Source organism: Gorilla gorilla, chromosome 13 (assembly GCF_029281585.2).
Source record: "Gorilla gorilla gorilla isolate KB3781 chromosome 13, NHGRI_mGorGor1-v2.1_pri, whole genome shotgun sequence".
Lineage (NCBI taxonomy): Eukaryota > Metazoa > Chordata > Mammalia > Primates > Hominidae > Gorilla > Gorilla gorilla.
Genome location: NC_073237.2, coordinates 89331729 through 89346701, shown reverse-complemented (window position 1 = coordinate 89346701; position 14973 = coordinate 89331729). Strand labels below are relative to the sequence as shown.

At 44.4% G+C, this 14973-nt stretch overlaps 1 protein-coding gene across 4 annotated transcripts in view; it reads left to right on the top strand.

Moving 5' to 3' along the window:
* Positions 1 to 14973, top strand: part of ZNF484 (zinc finger protein 484) — a 37279-nt gene that overhangs the window by 533 nt on the left and 21773 nt on the right. For 2 of the 4 annotated variants that reach the window (XM_019032996.4, XM_063696561.1), the window contains exon 2: positions 2453 to 2497. The exons of 1 other annotated variant lie outside the window; for it this stretch is intronic. In XM_019032996.4, the coding sequence (XP_018888541.4) occupies positions 2483 to 2497 (15 nt within the window). In that variant the 5' untranslated portion in view covers positions 2453 to 2482. Of the gene's footprint in view, positions 1 to 2452; positions 2498 to 9600; positions 10653 to 14973 lie in introns of those variants that run through there. One more of the 4 variants, XM_063696562.1, reaches the window with a different exon arrangement.

Below are 14973 nucleotides of genomic sequence, written 5' to 3'. Positions count from 1 at the left end.
CCGATCTGTTTATATTTTCGTTTCTGTTTCATTATAATGATATATTTTGCTAAAGATTTAAAGAATATATTACATAGAATTGCATGTTTCCATTTCCATTTTGTTCTCTTTCATATCCAGACTAGTAGCTCCTTTATCATTACGGTTATTATATTTATATATCATTCATTCTTTCTCTATTTAAAAAGAATCAAGCGTCTGAAAGGTTTATCTGTTTTATTGGACATTTTGAAATGTCCAATAAAATACTCCCTACTCTTTTAATATTAATTTTTTTCTCTTTTTCTTTTTAGGTACTTTCTCTTTTTCCCACTTTTTGATGTAATTTGTTGTTCTTTCCCTTATTTTCTTAAGTTTTATGCGGGATACATTTAGGGTTGTAAAGTTTCTTTAAGTACATCTTTATCTATGAAATGCGTAAGTTCATTTTGATGTTTCCCTTTGATTCTTATTTAGGAGAGTTTATTCATTCCCAAATTATTAAAGTATGTTTTAGCTGTTTTTTATTTTATCGTATTGTCAGAAAATGCAGACTATCAAGTCTCAACTTTTAACAATTTATCAAGATTTTCTTTGAAGCCAAGTTACTCAATGAACTTTGTTCAACAGATATAAAAGAAAAATTATATTTTGTTGTATGGACCAAAATTCTCTTTAATTAAGTCTTGCTTGTTGGTATTTTTCAAATCTTTATCTTTCCTAATTTTGATCTACTTGTTTCATATTCTGGAAGAGATACAATAAAAATCACTTTTAATAGTTCATTTTGCAGTTGTATGTGCTTTTTTGCTAATTTTATTTGTGCATCTGAGGGATGGGCATACATACACTTAATGGTTAGTGCATTTTTTATCCTTTTTCATGTATTAAGTGGTATTATAGGATCCCTTTTTTCAACCAAAAAGAAAAAAGAAAAACACTTTTTAACATCGAATTCCACGTTGATACTCACATTGCCACCCTTGTTTTTACTTTCATTGCATTTGGATGATGTCTTTGCCCAGAGCTTTATTTTGTATCCTATTTGTCTCTGTGTCAGATTACCTATTTGTTTACAATAGATACTTTTGCTTTTTTCAAATCCAACTTATAGTCTCTGTTAATAGAATTTTACATCTCAGTTTAGTGTGATAATGATTTATCTGATTTTATGCCTTCCATTTGATGTTTACTATTTAGCTCTTTTTATTTTCTGCCTTTTCTTTACATAATATTTTCACTGGATTGATGAAATTTCTGCTCATTGTTTCCATTCTGCACCCCATTTTTTCTGTTTTTTTTCCTGAGATTATTAGGAATGTTTTATCATAGGGTATTATTAATTTTCTCTTTAGTGGCCTCTTTATCACATTGTCACATTTTCCTTTTTTATAATTATAAATCTTTTGCAAGAATTACTGCTAAACAATATTTTCCTATTCAAGATTTATTGTGTGGTTCATTTTACATTTATTTGGACTACTTCTTCCAGTGTTTCTCTCAAAGATAGAGATACTCTGCAAGTGCTTTTATTTCTGAAAATGTCTCTCTGGCCCTGACAGAGAAGTGGTCTTTTAGATGCTATTTCCGACATCATTTAGCTTTCAGTACTGCAGATGAAGAGTTTTCTTCTTTCCTTCATTTTTCCTCTATAAATAGTCTGGTTTTTCACAATTAGATTTAGAAGTGTTTTCTATTTATAAATTTATTCTGTACATGCAAGAATTTCCCCTGATTTGTTCATTGATTGAGTTCCTGTTTGTGTATGTGGAGGAGCTTATAGCCTAGTTGTGTCAGTGGTGGGAGATGTGTATGTGTGCTAAGGCCCCAGTGCAGATACAGGTGTGCCTAGGATTGGGACTCTTGGGATGGCTGATGGAGATGCATGATGGGTAGTCATACAGGCATAGAGGCCAGTCATGGGGATGTGGGATTGATTGGTAGAGAGCCAGGACCAATAGGGTAGAGGAATTGAAGACTCTGTGATCAGGTATTGTAGGATGAGTGATGCAGGGCTCATGGGCAGCAAGGCATGGAAATCAGTGAATCTGAGGTTTCAGTAATGGCTTCTGGGAGTAGTCTCTGGGCACCAATTGACACTTAGAGCAGATTGAAGAGTGGTAGTGAGGAGTTAGGTACCAGGGTTGATGATAACTTGAAGGGCCTGTGAAATCAGATAGTATAATAACGTAATAGAACAGTGTATCCTTTGGATATTTTATAAAGTATTTAAGCAATCCACAATTATTGAATATCTAAACGTTTCTAATCTTTCTTTTTTATTAACCATGTTATGGTACAACTTTTGCACTTAAATCTTTGTACAATATGGGATGGGATGATATTTTAATGTGGTAGTTCCAGAAATAAATTTTTGAGTAAGGTGCAAGGGCACTAAATGATGTATGTGTCCATGTGTGACATTGGCACAGTTCCTTCTCTCATGGGTACCTCTACCCATCTGTTTTCTCAGATCTCTGCCCCTTTGTCCGAAGAGCCAAAAATGACCAAGTCCCTGGTGAGTTCTTATTTGTTCATCTGTTTATTTGTTGCTTTCTTTTACTTTTAGTGGATTTTAGGAGACATCTAACAATCCCTATAGTAAGATGACAAGACTAAATAAATAAAAACTAAGATCAGATAAAATGAAGAAGAGACTGTCAGCCCCAAGTCAAGTTTAGAATATATGGTCTTACACAGTCATGAACTTTGAACTGTTAAATTGTCTCTGATCTTCCTGAAAGACATAGCAATAATGGAAATTGGATACATAGTTTATATTAATAAAATTAACAAGTAATTTATTTCATCTGTAGTAAAGATGTCATGGTTCTTGATGTTTGAGAAATTTTTTGATAGATCTTCAGATGGTTAATGACAGAGCAGTCTTCAACAACAACCCTACTGAAAGTGCACTAACAGGCCAGGCGCGGTGGCTCACACCTGTAGTCCCAGCACTTTGGGAGGTCGAGGCAGGTGGATCACATGAGATCAGGAGTTCCAGACCAACCTGGCCAACAAGGTGAAACCCTGTCTGCACTAAAAATACAAAAATTAGCCAGGTGTGGTGGCGGTCGCCTGTAATCCCAGCTACCCAGGAGGCTGAGGCAGGAGAATTGCTTTAACCCAGGAGGCGGAGGTTGCAGTAAGCCGAGATTGCGCCTTTGCACTCCAGCCTGGGCAACAAGAGCAAAACTCTGTCTCAAAAAAAAGAAAGAAAGAAAGAAAGAAAGAAAGAACGTGCACTAACAGTTTTTCTGTTGCTGTCTTATAGAACAGTGCTTCTGACACTTTACTTGCATTTGAATTCAGATTCTGATTTAGTAGCTATGGGATGGGATATGAGAATTTTTATTTCTCACAAATTTCCACAGAACATCAATGCTCCTTGTCCAAGGACCACTTTCTGAAACAACCTTGAGGTTTTATCGTGAATGGGAGTTGAATTTTGTTAAATGCTATTTCTGTACCAATTGACATGATCATGTGATTTTACTTCTTGAGTCTGTTGGTATGGTAGATTACATTGATTGATTTTTTAATATTGAACCAGCGTTGCATCCATGGAATAAACTCCACTTGGTTGTGGTATATACTTTTTAAATTATTTGTATTTGCTAATATTTTGTTAAGGGTTTTTGTATCATATTTATGAAGGATATCGCTTTTTTTTTTCTTTCTGTCTCTCTGTTTTTTCTTTTGGTACTATTTCTGGTTTAGGTATCACGATAACCCTGGCCTCATAAAATAAGTTGGAATGTGTTCCTTTATATTGATTATTCTGCCAGAGATTGTGTATAGTTTGTGTTTTCTTTTTCTATACTTTGTCCAGTTTTTGTGTCAGGGAAATCATAGCCTCACACAATAAACTGGGAAGTATGCCCTTCTCTTCTGTTTTCTGGAAAAAACTGTGTAGAATTTATGTTAATTATGTTAATTCTTCAAATATTTGGTAGAATTCTCCAGAGAAACTGTCTGGGCCTAGAGATTTCTTTTTTGGAAGTTTTAAGATTACAAACTCAGTTTCTTTAAGTGTTACAGGGCTATTCACATTGTCTATTTAATATTGAGAGGGTTGTGGTAGTTTGTGTGTTTTCAGGAACTGGTCCCTTTCATCTAAGTTGTCAAATTTATGTGTGCAGAGCTGTTAGTAGTTGTCTTAGTCAGCTCAGGCTGCCATAACAAAGTACCACAGACTGGGTGGAATAAACAACAAAAATTTATTTTCTCACAGTTCTGGGAGGCTGGAACTGAGAGATCAGGGTGCAAGTATGGTCAGGTTCTGATGAGGGCTCTCTTCCTGGCTTGTAGATGAAAACCAGATTCTCACTATGTGCTCACAGGCCATTCCCTAGTGACCGCCTGCCTGCCTGCCTGCCTGCCTGCCTGCCTGCCTGCCTGCCTATGGAGAGAGAATCTCTCTCTGTAAGGCCACCTGTCTTATCAGATTAGGACCCCTACCTTGTTTAACCGTAATTGCCTCTTAAAAGCCCTATCTCCAAATACAGTTACATTAGGGGTTACAGCCTAAACATACGAATTTTTGGAGGACTGAGAATGTCTTGATTTCCACATTCTCCTGAAGGATATTTTTGCCTGATCCAAAATTCTAAGTTGATAGTCTTTTTTTTTTTTTTTTTTAGCACTTGAAAAATGTGCTACTTCCTTCTGGCCTCCAAAGTTTCTGATGAGATATTAGTTAAAACTGCATGTTAATTTTCTATTGCTGCTGAAATAAATTATCAAAAATTTAGTTGCTTAAAAATAACTTTTTTTTTTTTTACAGTTCTATATTTTAGAAGGCCAACATGGGTCTCACTGAACTAAAACCAAGGTGTCAAGAGGGCAGTATTCCTTTCTACAGGCTGTAAGAAAGAATCTGTTTCTATTTTCTATGACTTTTCTAGCTTCTAGTGGGTGCCCACATTTCACAGTTTGTAGCCCTTTCCTCCAACTTCAAAGCCATCAACATTGTGTCTCTCTGACCACTCTTTTGTAGTCGCATCTTTCTCTGACTCTCTTTTATTGCCTCTGCTTTAACTTTTTTTTTTTTTTTTTTTTTGAGGCAGAGATTTGCTCTTGTTGCCCAGGCTGTAGTGCAATGGCGCGATCTTGGCTCACTGCAACCTCCGCCTTCCGGGTTCCAGCGATTCTCCTGCCTCACCTTTCCGAGTAGCTGGTATTACAGGCATGTGCCACCACGCCCTGCTAATTTTGTATGTTTTAGTAGAGACGGGGTTTCTCCATGTTGGTCAGGCTGGTCTCAAACTCCCAACCTCAGGTGATCCGCCCACGTTGGCCCTCCCAAAGTATTGGGATTACAGGCATGAGCCACCGCGCCTGGCCCTCCTGCTTTAACTTTTAAGCAAATTTGTGATATATTCAGCCCACCCAGATAATCTAAGATAATTAATCTTCCTATTTTAAGGACAGCCGATTTAGCCACCTAGATTTGATCTGAAACCTGAATTCCCTTTTGCCATGCAACCTAACATATTCACAATTTCTGGGAATTAGGATGTGAACATCTTTGGGGAGCCATGGTTCTTAGTATCTCACATTGTCATTCAAATTGTTTTTCCCCTGTGGGTAATGTGTAGTTACTCTCTGAATGCTTTCAGCATTCTTTCTTTGTCTGTAGTTTTCACAAGTTTCACTATAATTCTTTCTTAGTGTGAATTTCTTTGGTTTTATCCTTTTTGGGATTTGCCCAGCTTCTATCTGTAAGTGTATATCTTTCGGGAAGTTTCAGAAATTTTCATTCATTATTTCTTCAAATACTTGTTCAGCCCCCATTCCTTTCTCTTCTTTTTCTTTTTCTGGAACTCCAATGACACAAATGTTAGATTTTTTGTTATTGTCCCACATGTCTCTGAGGTTCTGTTCCTTTTTTTCTCAGTCTGTTTTCTCTCCATTCTTTAGATTAGATCATTTCTATTTTATTTTCAGGTACTCAGAATATTTCTTCTGTTGTCTCCATTCTTTTGAGCCCATCTATTGAGTTTTTAATATTGGTTATTTTTTAATTCTAAAATTTTCATTTGGTTTTTTCATCTCTTCTCTATTTCTTTGTTGAAGTTTTTTGTTTCAAGTGTGTTCATATGCTTGTTAAAACATTTTTATGAGGACTACTTTAAAATCCTTATGAAATAATTCTGATAACATGCATCACTTCAGTTTTAGTATCGGTTGATTGGTTGTTTCCTTATTCAAGTTGAAATTTTCCTGGTTCTTGGTTTTACAAATGATTTTGTAATGTATTGTGGAAACCTTGGGCATTATGAGACTCTAGATCTTATTTGAGTCCTCTTTTTTAGCAGGCGTCCTCTGGGCCAGTGTGGGAATTGGGGGGCCTTGCTGTACTACTGCCAGGTGGATGTGAATTTGCAGGTTCCCTACTTGAACTCTGTTGACAGTCTGTGGGGAGAGAGACACCTCATTACTGCTAGTTGGGGTTGGCAGTTCAGGCTCCCCAGTAGACCTCTGGTGACATCACCTTGTCTGAAAGGAGAGGGTACCTTGTTTCTGCTCTTCATGCTGTCTTCTCTGATATTGTTAGGTTGGATAGGGCCTCATTACCTCTCAGAGTGAAGAAGGTCTTGGATTTTCATTTGACATCTTCTCACACCACATCTGTCGTGATGGGAAGAGTGTCGCATTACTGCTAGGTAGGAATGGAAGTCCAGCCCTGAGGTGGCTCCCGCTGGCATGGCAAGAAAGCTACCCATTACCACTGTGCAGAGATGAAAGTCCCAGCTCCCCAGTTGGCTTTTCTCATACTACCTTATTGCAGTGGAGGGGCATCACCAGGCAGCCAGGCAAATACAGGAGTCTAGGCTACCCACTGAGTCTTTGCTGATGAGAGATGAATCAAGCCCACAGTTTTTTGTTGTTTTATAATCTGTGGTATTTGGTTGGAGTAGGTTTTGTCTAAAAGTTTTTAATTTTTCTCTGTTGCCCCTTTCCTGGTCTTTTAGCTAGAGAAAACACTTTTTTCCAGGCCTTTTTGTATGCACTTGTTGATGTTTCTGGATTGTAGGTTTTTCAAACACCTGGTCAGAGCTATCTATATGAGGCCGAAAGACACAGAGAGCTTATTAGTGTTTACTTCCCTGGTTCCTGAGGCCCCTAGCCAGGGTGCCTATTTTTCTTTACCTTTCAGAGTCTCTGTATGTTGGTTTTTTTTTTTTCTAAAAACTTTCTTTTTTATTTATTTATTTATTTATTTTTATTTTTTATTGATCATTCTTGGGTGTTTCTCGCAGAGGGGGATTTGGCAGGGTCACAGGACAATAGTGGAGGGAAGGTCAGCAGATAAACAAGTGAACAAAGTTCTCTGGTTTTCCTAGGCAGAGGACCCTGTGGCCTTCTGCAGTGTTTGTGTCCCTGGGTACTTGAGATTAGGGAGTGGTGATGACTCTTAACGAGCCTGCTGCCTTCAAGCATCTGTTTAACAAAGCACATCTTGCACCGCCCTTAATCCATTCAACCCTGAGTGGATACAGCACATGTTTCAGAGAGCACAGGGTTGGGGGTAAGGTCACAGACCAACAGGATCCCAAGGCAGAAGAATTTTTCTTAGTACAGAACAAAATGAAAAGTCTCCCATGTCTACCTCCCTCTACACAGACACGGCAACCATCCGATTTCTCAATCTTTTCCCCACCTTTCCCCCCTTTCTATTCCACAAAACCGCCATTGTCATCATGGCCCGTTCTCAATGAGCTGTTGGGTACACCTCCCAGATGGGGTGGTGGCCGGGCAAAGGGGCTCCTGACTTCCCAGTAGGGGCGGCCGGGCAGAGGCGCCCCTCACCTCCCGGACGGGGCGGCTGGCCAGGCGGGGGGCTGACCCCCCCACCTCCCTCCCGGACGGGGCGGCTGGCCGGGCAGAGGGGCTCCTCACTTCCCAGTAGGGGCGGCCGGGCAGAGGCGCCCCTCACCTCCCGGACGGGGCGGCTGGCCGGGCGGGGGGCTGATCCCCCCACCTCCCTCCCGGACGGGGCGGCTGGCCGGGCAGAGGGGCTCCTCTCTTCCCAGTAGGGGCGGCCGGGCAGAGGCGCCCCTCACCTCCCGGACGGGGCGGCTGGCCGGGCGGGGGGCTGACCCACCCCACCTCCCTCCCGGACGGGGCGGCTGGCCGGGCAGAGGGGCTCCTCACTTCCCAGTAGGGGCGGCCGGGCAGAGGCGCCCCTCACCTCCCGGACGGGGCGGCTGGCCGGGCGGGGGGCTGATCCCCCCATCTCCCTCCCCGACGGAGCGGCTGGCCGGGCAGAGGGGCTCCTCACTTCCCAGTAGGGGCGGCCGGGCAGAGGCGCCCCTCACCTCCCGGACGGGGCGGCTGGCCGGGCGGGGGGCTAACCCCCCCACCTCCCTCCCGGACGGGGCTGCTGGCCGGGCGGGGGGCTGACCCCCCCACCTCCCTCCCGGACAGGGCGGCTGGCCGGGCGGGGGGCTGGCCCCCCCACCTCCCTCCCGGACGGGGCGGCTGGCCGGGCAGAGGGGCTCCTCACTTCCCAGTAGGGGCGGCCGGGCAGAGGCGCCCCTCACTTCCCCGACAGGTCGGCTGGCCGGGCAGGGGGCTGACCCCCCCACCTCCCTCCCGGACGGGGCGGCTGGCAGGGCAGAGGGGCTCCTCACTTCCCAGTAGGGGCGGCTGGGCAGAGGCGCCCCTCACCTCCCGGACGGGGCAGCTGGCCAGGCGGGGGGCTGACCCCCCCACCTCCCTCCCGGACGGGGCGGCTGGCAGGGTGGGGGACTGACCCCCCCACCTCCCTCCCGGACGGGGCGGCTGGCCGGGCGGGGGGCTGACCCCCCCACCTCCCTCCCGGACGGGGCGGCTGGCCGGGCAGAGGGGCTCCTCACTTCCCAGTAGGGGCGGCCGGGCAGAGGCGCCCCTCACCTCCCGGACTGGGCGGCTGGCCGGGCGGGGGGCTGACCCACCCCACCTCCCTCCTGGACGGGGCGGCTGGCCGGGCAGAAGGGCTCCTCACTTCCCAGTAGGAGCGGCCGGGCAGAGGCGCCCCTCACCTCCCAGACGGGGCGGCTGGCCGGGCGGGGATCTGACCCCCCCACCTCCCTCCGGGACGGGGCGGCTGGCCGGGCGGGGGGCTGATCCCCCCACCTCCCTCCCGGACGGAGCGGCTGGCCGGGCAGAGGGGCTCCTCACTTCCCAGTAGGGGCGGCCGGGCAGAGGCGCCCCTCACCTCCTGGACGGGGCGGCTGGCCGGGCGGGGGGCTGACCCCCCCACCTCCCTCCCGGACAGGGCGGCTGGCCGGGCGGGGGGCTGGCCCCCCAACCTCCCTCCCGGACGAGGTGGCTGCCGGGCGGAGACGCTCCTCACTTCCCAGACGGGGTGGCTGCTGGGCGGAGGGGCTCCTCACTTCTCAGACGGGGTGGCTGCCGGGTGGAGGGGCTCCTCACTTCTCAGAGGGGGCGGTTGCCAGGCAGAGGGTCTCCTCACTTCTCAGACGGGGCGGCCGGGCGGAGACGCTCCTCACATCCCGGACGGGGCGGCAGGGCAGAGGTGCTCCCCACATCTCAGATGACGGGCGGCCGGGCAGAGATGCTCCTCACTTCCAGGATGTGATGGCAGCCGGGAAGAGGTGCTCCTCACTTCCTAGATGGGATGGCGGCCGGGCAGAGATGCTCCTCACTTTCCAGATTGGGCAGCCAGGCAGAGGGGCTCCTCACATCCCAGACGATGGGCGGCCAGGCAGAGACGCTCCTCACTTCCCAGACGGGGTCGCGGCGGGGCAGAGGCTGCAATCTCGGCACTTTGGGAGGCCAAGGCAGGCGGCTGGGAGGTGGTTGTAGCGGGCCGAGATCACGCCACTGCACTCCAGCCTGGGCACCATTGAGCACTGAGTTAACGAGACTCTGTCTGCAATCCCGGCACCTCGGGAGGCGGAGGTTGGCAGATCACTCGCGGTTAGGAGCTGGAGACCAGCCCGGCCGACACAGTGAAACCCCGTCTCCACCAAAAAAATACGAAAACCAGTCAGGCGTGGCGGCGCGCGCCTGCAATCGCAGGCACTCGGCAGGCTGAGGCAGGAGAATCAGGCAGGGAGGTTGCAGTGAGCTGAGATGGCAGCAGTACCGTCCAGCTTCGGCTCGGCATCAGAGGGAGACCGTGGAAAGAGAGGGAGAGGGAGACCGTGGGGAGAGGGAGAGGGAGAGGGAGAGGGACCTGTATGTTGGTTTGATGGATAATGTCTATGGTTTGTAGATGAACTTAACAGGATGAATAGAGACAAGTGCATCTACTGTAACTTTCCAGGAGTGGAATCCAGTTTATTGAGTTTGAACAGAGGACTTCATATATTAAGCATAGTCTTATATGTTTTGTTCAGTTATAACTGCCTCTTTGTCCTTTGCATTTGAACTTTTAAAAATACGTGAAAGTTTTACCTATATTTACTTAGTCAAATTGTTCTTTGTGGTTTCTTAGAATAAAACAGTTGTCATCTGCTCTCTTCCTCTTCAAATTTCAGCTTCTCAAAGGTAATCACTTTGAACTCAGTTTAGTATCTTTTGCTGTTTACTTTCATATGTCTAAATAACATGTTTGTATTGGTATTTCTAGGCTTTCAGTTTTAAGCAGTTATCTACAGACAACACAATGGAAAGAAGGAATTAGCTCTCTTTCAGACACTCAGGCCCTTGACACTCAGGTACACATTTCTCATGTACCCTCCGTCTAATATGGGTATTTTATTTATTTATTTATTTATTTATTTAGTAGAGATGGGGTTTCACCATGTTGCCCAGGCTGGTCTTTGAACTCCTGGGCTCAAGCGATCTGCCCACCTTAGCCTCCCAAAGTGCTGGAATTATAGGCGTGAGCCACTGCGCCCAGCCTAATATGGGTATATCATAATTTGGGGTAAATCAATAGGCTGCATTTTATTATGATGATTATTTTAACAATATTCACAAGTGAGCCATTTACTTTTTATGCAGTGCTTTTTGTTTTACCTGAAATTATAAGTGTCTGGCTTAATCATTTGTTTTGTTTTCCATACATACATGTACAATATATATTATACATATCAGTAATTCATCTCTAGTCTTCCCAGGTATATAAATACCTTCTCAATATATTAAAATATATTAAATAATAACAGTAATATAATATAAACATTAATATAGTGCTTACTATATACCAGGCACTATAAGCATTCTCTATTAACTAATTCAGTCACAACCCCTACGAGTTTTTGCTATGGTTTGGATATTTATCCTCTCCAAATCTCATGCTGAAATTTGATCCCCCAAGCCAGGCGCGGTGGCTTGTGTGTAATCCCAGCTATTCAGGAAGCCAAGGTAGGAGGATCACTTGAGGCCAGGACTTTGAGATCAGCCTAGGTAATATGGCGAGACCCTGTCTCTTACAAAAATAAATAAATAAAAAGAAATTTTAAAAATAAAAGAGAAGTTTGATCCCAGTGTAGGAGGTAGGGCATAACGGGAAGTGTTTGGGTCATGGGGACAGATCCCTCATGAATAGATTAATGCCCTCTCTGGGGAGGTGGTGAGTTCTCAATCTTATGAGTTCCTGAGAGTTGGTTGTTGAGAAGAGTTTGCCACCTCCCATTCGCTCTCTCTTTCTTCCTCTTTTGCCATATGATCTCTGCACACACCGGCTTCTCTTCCCCTTCTTCAATGAATGGAAGCAGCTTGAAGACCCTCCCCAGATGCAGATGCTGATGCCATGCTTCTTGCACAGCCTGCAGAACCATGGGCCAAATAAATGTCTTTTCTTTATAAATTACCCAGGCTCAGGTGTTCCTTTATAGTAACAGTAAACAAAGACAGCTATCTATAATCATTATTCTCATTTTACAGAGGAGGAAAACTGTTACACAGAGAAGGAATTTGCCCAAGATCATACAGCTCCTGAATGATGAAGCCAGGAAAATAAGACCCAGGCCGTTGGCTCTAGATTACATGCTATTCATTTCAGCTCTTTAAAGAAACTCCTCTTGGAGTTGTTGACCTGCTCATAGTTACTCTCTATCTGATACTCAGCTACTGGCATGGGCTGTCCCTTCCACATGATACTAGGAATTCTCCTCATGTTTCTCAAATGTTAGATCTCTTGAGTCTCAAGAAGCTGGGTAAGACATAGAAATGGATTGTCCTGTAGAGTCTCCAGAAGGAGTGCAGCCCAGCAGGACCTATTTTGGATATATGACCTCCAGAATAGTGAAAAATTTGTGTTGTTTTAAGGCCAAAGAATACAGGTGGCCTCTAGAAGCTAGAAAAATCAAGGAAATTGATATTCCTTTAGAACCTCCAGAAGGAATACAGCCCTATTGACACTCAGATACAAGCCCAAGTAAAATTATTTAGGCGTCTCTAAGACTACCCTCACTTATGACAGAAACTGCAAGCTCAGGAGTCTCCAAGACCACCCTCAGTTTCAATAATTCATGAGAAGGACTTACACAACTCAGGAAAGCCATTATACTCATGCTTATAGTTCATTACAGAAAGAGGACATGGATTAAAATCAGCCAGAGAAGATGTGCTCAGTGCAGCATCATGGAAAGTTTCAGGTTACTGAGTTTCTCATTAATATTATATTTTTAATTTCAAGGACTCTTCTTCACTTCTGAATGATCTTTCTAATATTCATGGGTGCAATATTTTCTTTTTTTAAAATTTTACTTTAAGTTCCAGGATACATGTGCAGAACGTGCAGGTTTGTTACATAGGTATACGCGTGCCATGGTGGTTTGCTGCACCTATCAACCTGTCATCTAGGTTTGTTTTTTTGTTGTTGTTGTTGTTTTGTTTTGCTTTGTTTTTTGAGATAGAGTTTCGCTCTTGTTGCCCAGGCTGGAGTGCAATGGCGCAATCTCAGCTCACCACAACCTCTGCCTCCCGGGTTCAAGGGATTCTTCTGCCTCAGCCTCCCGAGTAGCTGGGACTACAGGCGCCTGCCACCAGGCCTGGCTAATTTTCTTTAAATTTTTTTAGTAGAGACAGGGTTTCACTGTGTTAGCCAGGAGGGTCTCGATCTCCTGACCTCGTGATCCACCCGCCTCAGCCTCCCAAAGTGATGAGATTACAGGCTTGAGCCACTGTGCCCGGCTAATTTTGTATTTCTAGTAGAGACACGGTTTCTCCAGTCAGGCTGGTCTCAAACTCCCGACCTCAGGTGATCCACCCACCTTGGCCTCCCAAATTGCTGGGATTACAGGTGTGAGCCACCACGCCCGGCCCCCATCATCTAGGTTTGAAGCCTGCATGCATTTGCTATTTGTCCTAATGCTCTCTCTCCCCTTATCCCCCCACCCCTCGATAGGCCCTGGTGTGGCTTGTTCCCTGCCCTGTGTCTGTGTGTTCTCATTGTTCAACTCCCACTTATGAGTGAGAACATGCAGTGTTCGGATTTCTGTTCCTGTGTTAGTTTGCTGAGAATGATGGTTTCCAGCTTCATCCATGTCCCTGCAAAGGATGTGATCTGATTCCTTTTTATGGCTGCATACTATTCCATGTTGTATATGTACCACATTTTCTTTATCCAGTCTATCATTGCTGGGCATTTGGGTTGGTTCTGTGTCTTTGCTATTGTAAATACTGCTGCAGTAAACATACGTGTGCATGTGTCTTTATAGTAGAATGATTTATATTCCTTTGGGTATATACCCAATAATGGGATGGCTGGGTCAACTGGTATTTCTGGTTCTAGATCCTTGAGGAATTGCCACACTGTCTTCCACAATGGTTGAACTAATTTACATTCCCACCAACAGTGTAAAAGTGTTCCTATTTCTCCACAGCCTCACCAGCATCTATTGTTTCTTGACTTTTTAATAATAGCCATTCTGACTGGCATGAGATGGTATCTCATTGTGGTTTTGATTTGTATTTCTCTAATGATCAGTGATGTTGAGCTTTTTTTCGTATGATTGTTGGCCACATAAATGTCTTCTTTTGAGAAGTGTCTGTTCATATCCTTCACCCACTTTTTATGGGGTTGTTTTTTTTCTTGTAAATGTGTTTTTAAGTTCCCTGTAGAATCTGGATATTAGACCTTTGTCAGATGAGTATTTTGAATGGGTAATACATGCATATGATTTAAAAGTAAGAAAATAAGTACATAGTGAAAAATCTCCCTCTTTCTTTTCCTATCAGCCCATGTCCTCAATCTGGATAACTAATTTTTTTTAGTGTGTGTTCAAAGTGTCATTATATAGACAAAAACAAATAGGAAAAGTATTATGTTCTTTCCACAGAAGATGGTATACCATATGCATTTCTGTACCATTATTATTTTATTTTCATTTATTTTTAAGCCTTTACTATGGAGAAATATAAAATGCATTATGAAATATGCTCTTGTGAACATTTCTTTCAGAAGTTATTTCTATCCAAAGGCAAGGTGTTGCTCTGTCACCCAAGCTGAGTGGAGTGCAATGCTGTGATCCCAGCTCACTACAGCCTCAACTTTCAGGGCTCAAGTGATCCTGCTTCCCCTGCCTCCCAAGTAGCTGGGATTATAGACGCATGCCACCATGCCTGGCTAATTTTTTTTTTTTCTTTTTGTAGAGACGGCGTCTTGCTATGTTGCGCAGGCTAGTCTTGAACTCCTGCTCTCAAGCAATCCTCCTGCCTTGGCCTCCTAAAGTGCTAGGATTACAGGCCTGAGCCACTGCACCTGGCCCCTCTCCAACTTTAGTATATGATGTCATACAGCTTTGCAAAGTTTGTTACGCCAATTTGTATTCCTACCAGTAGTGTGCAGATATGTTTACTACTTTGTATCTTTACCAGTACTTGGTGTTTTCAATCTTTACAATTTTAGCCATCTTGGGGAGTTTGCAGAGGTATCTCATTTTGGATTTAATTAGCATTTCCCTGGTTGCTAATGTGATTGAACAGTTTTTCAGAATTTCATTGTCATGTACACTTCTTTTGAGAATTGCTTGATTCATTCCCCCCTTTTTTTTAACTGAGTTGTCTGTAGTTTGTATTGCTTTTTGT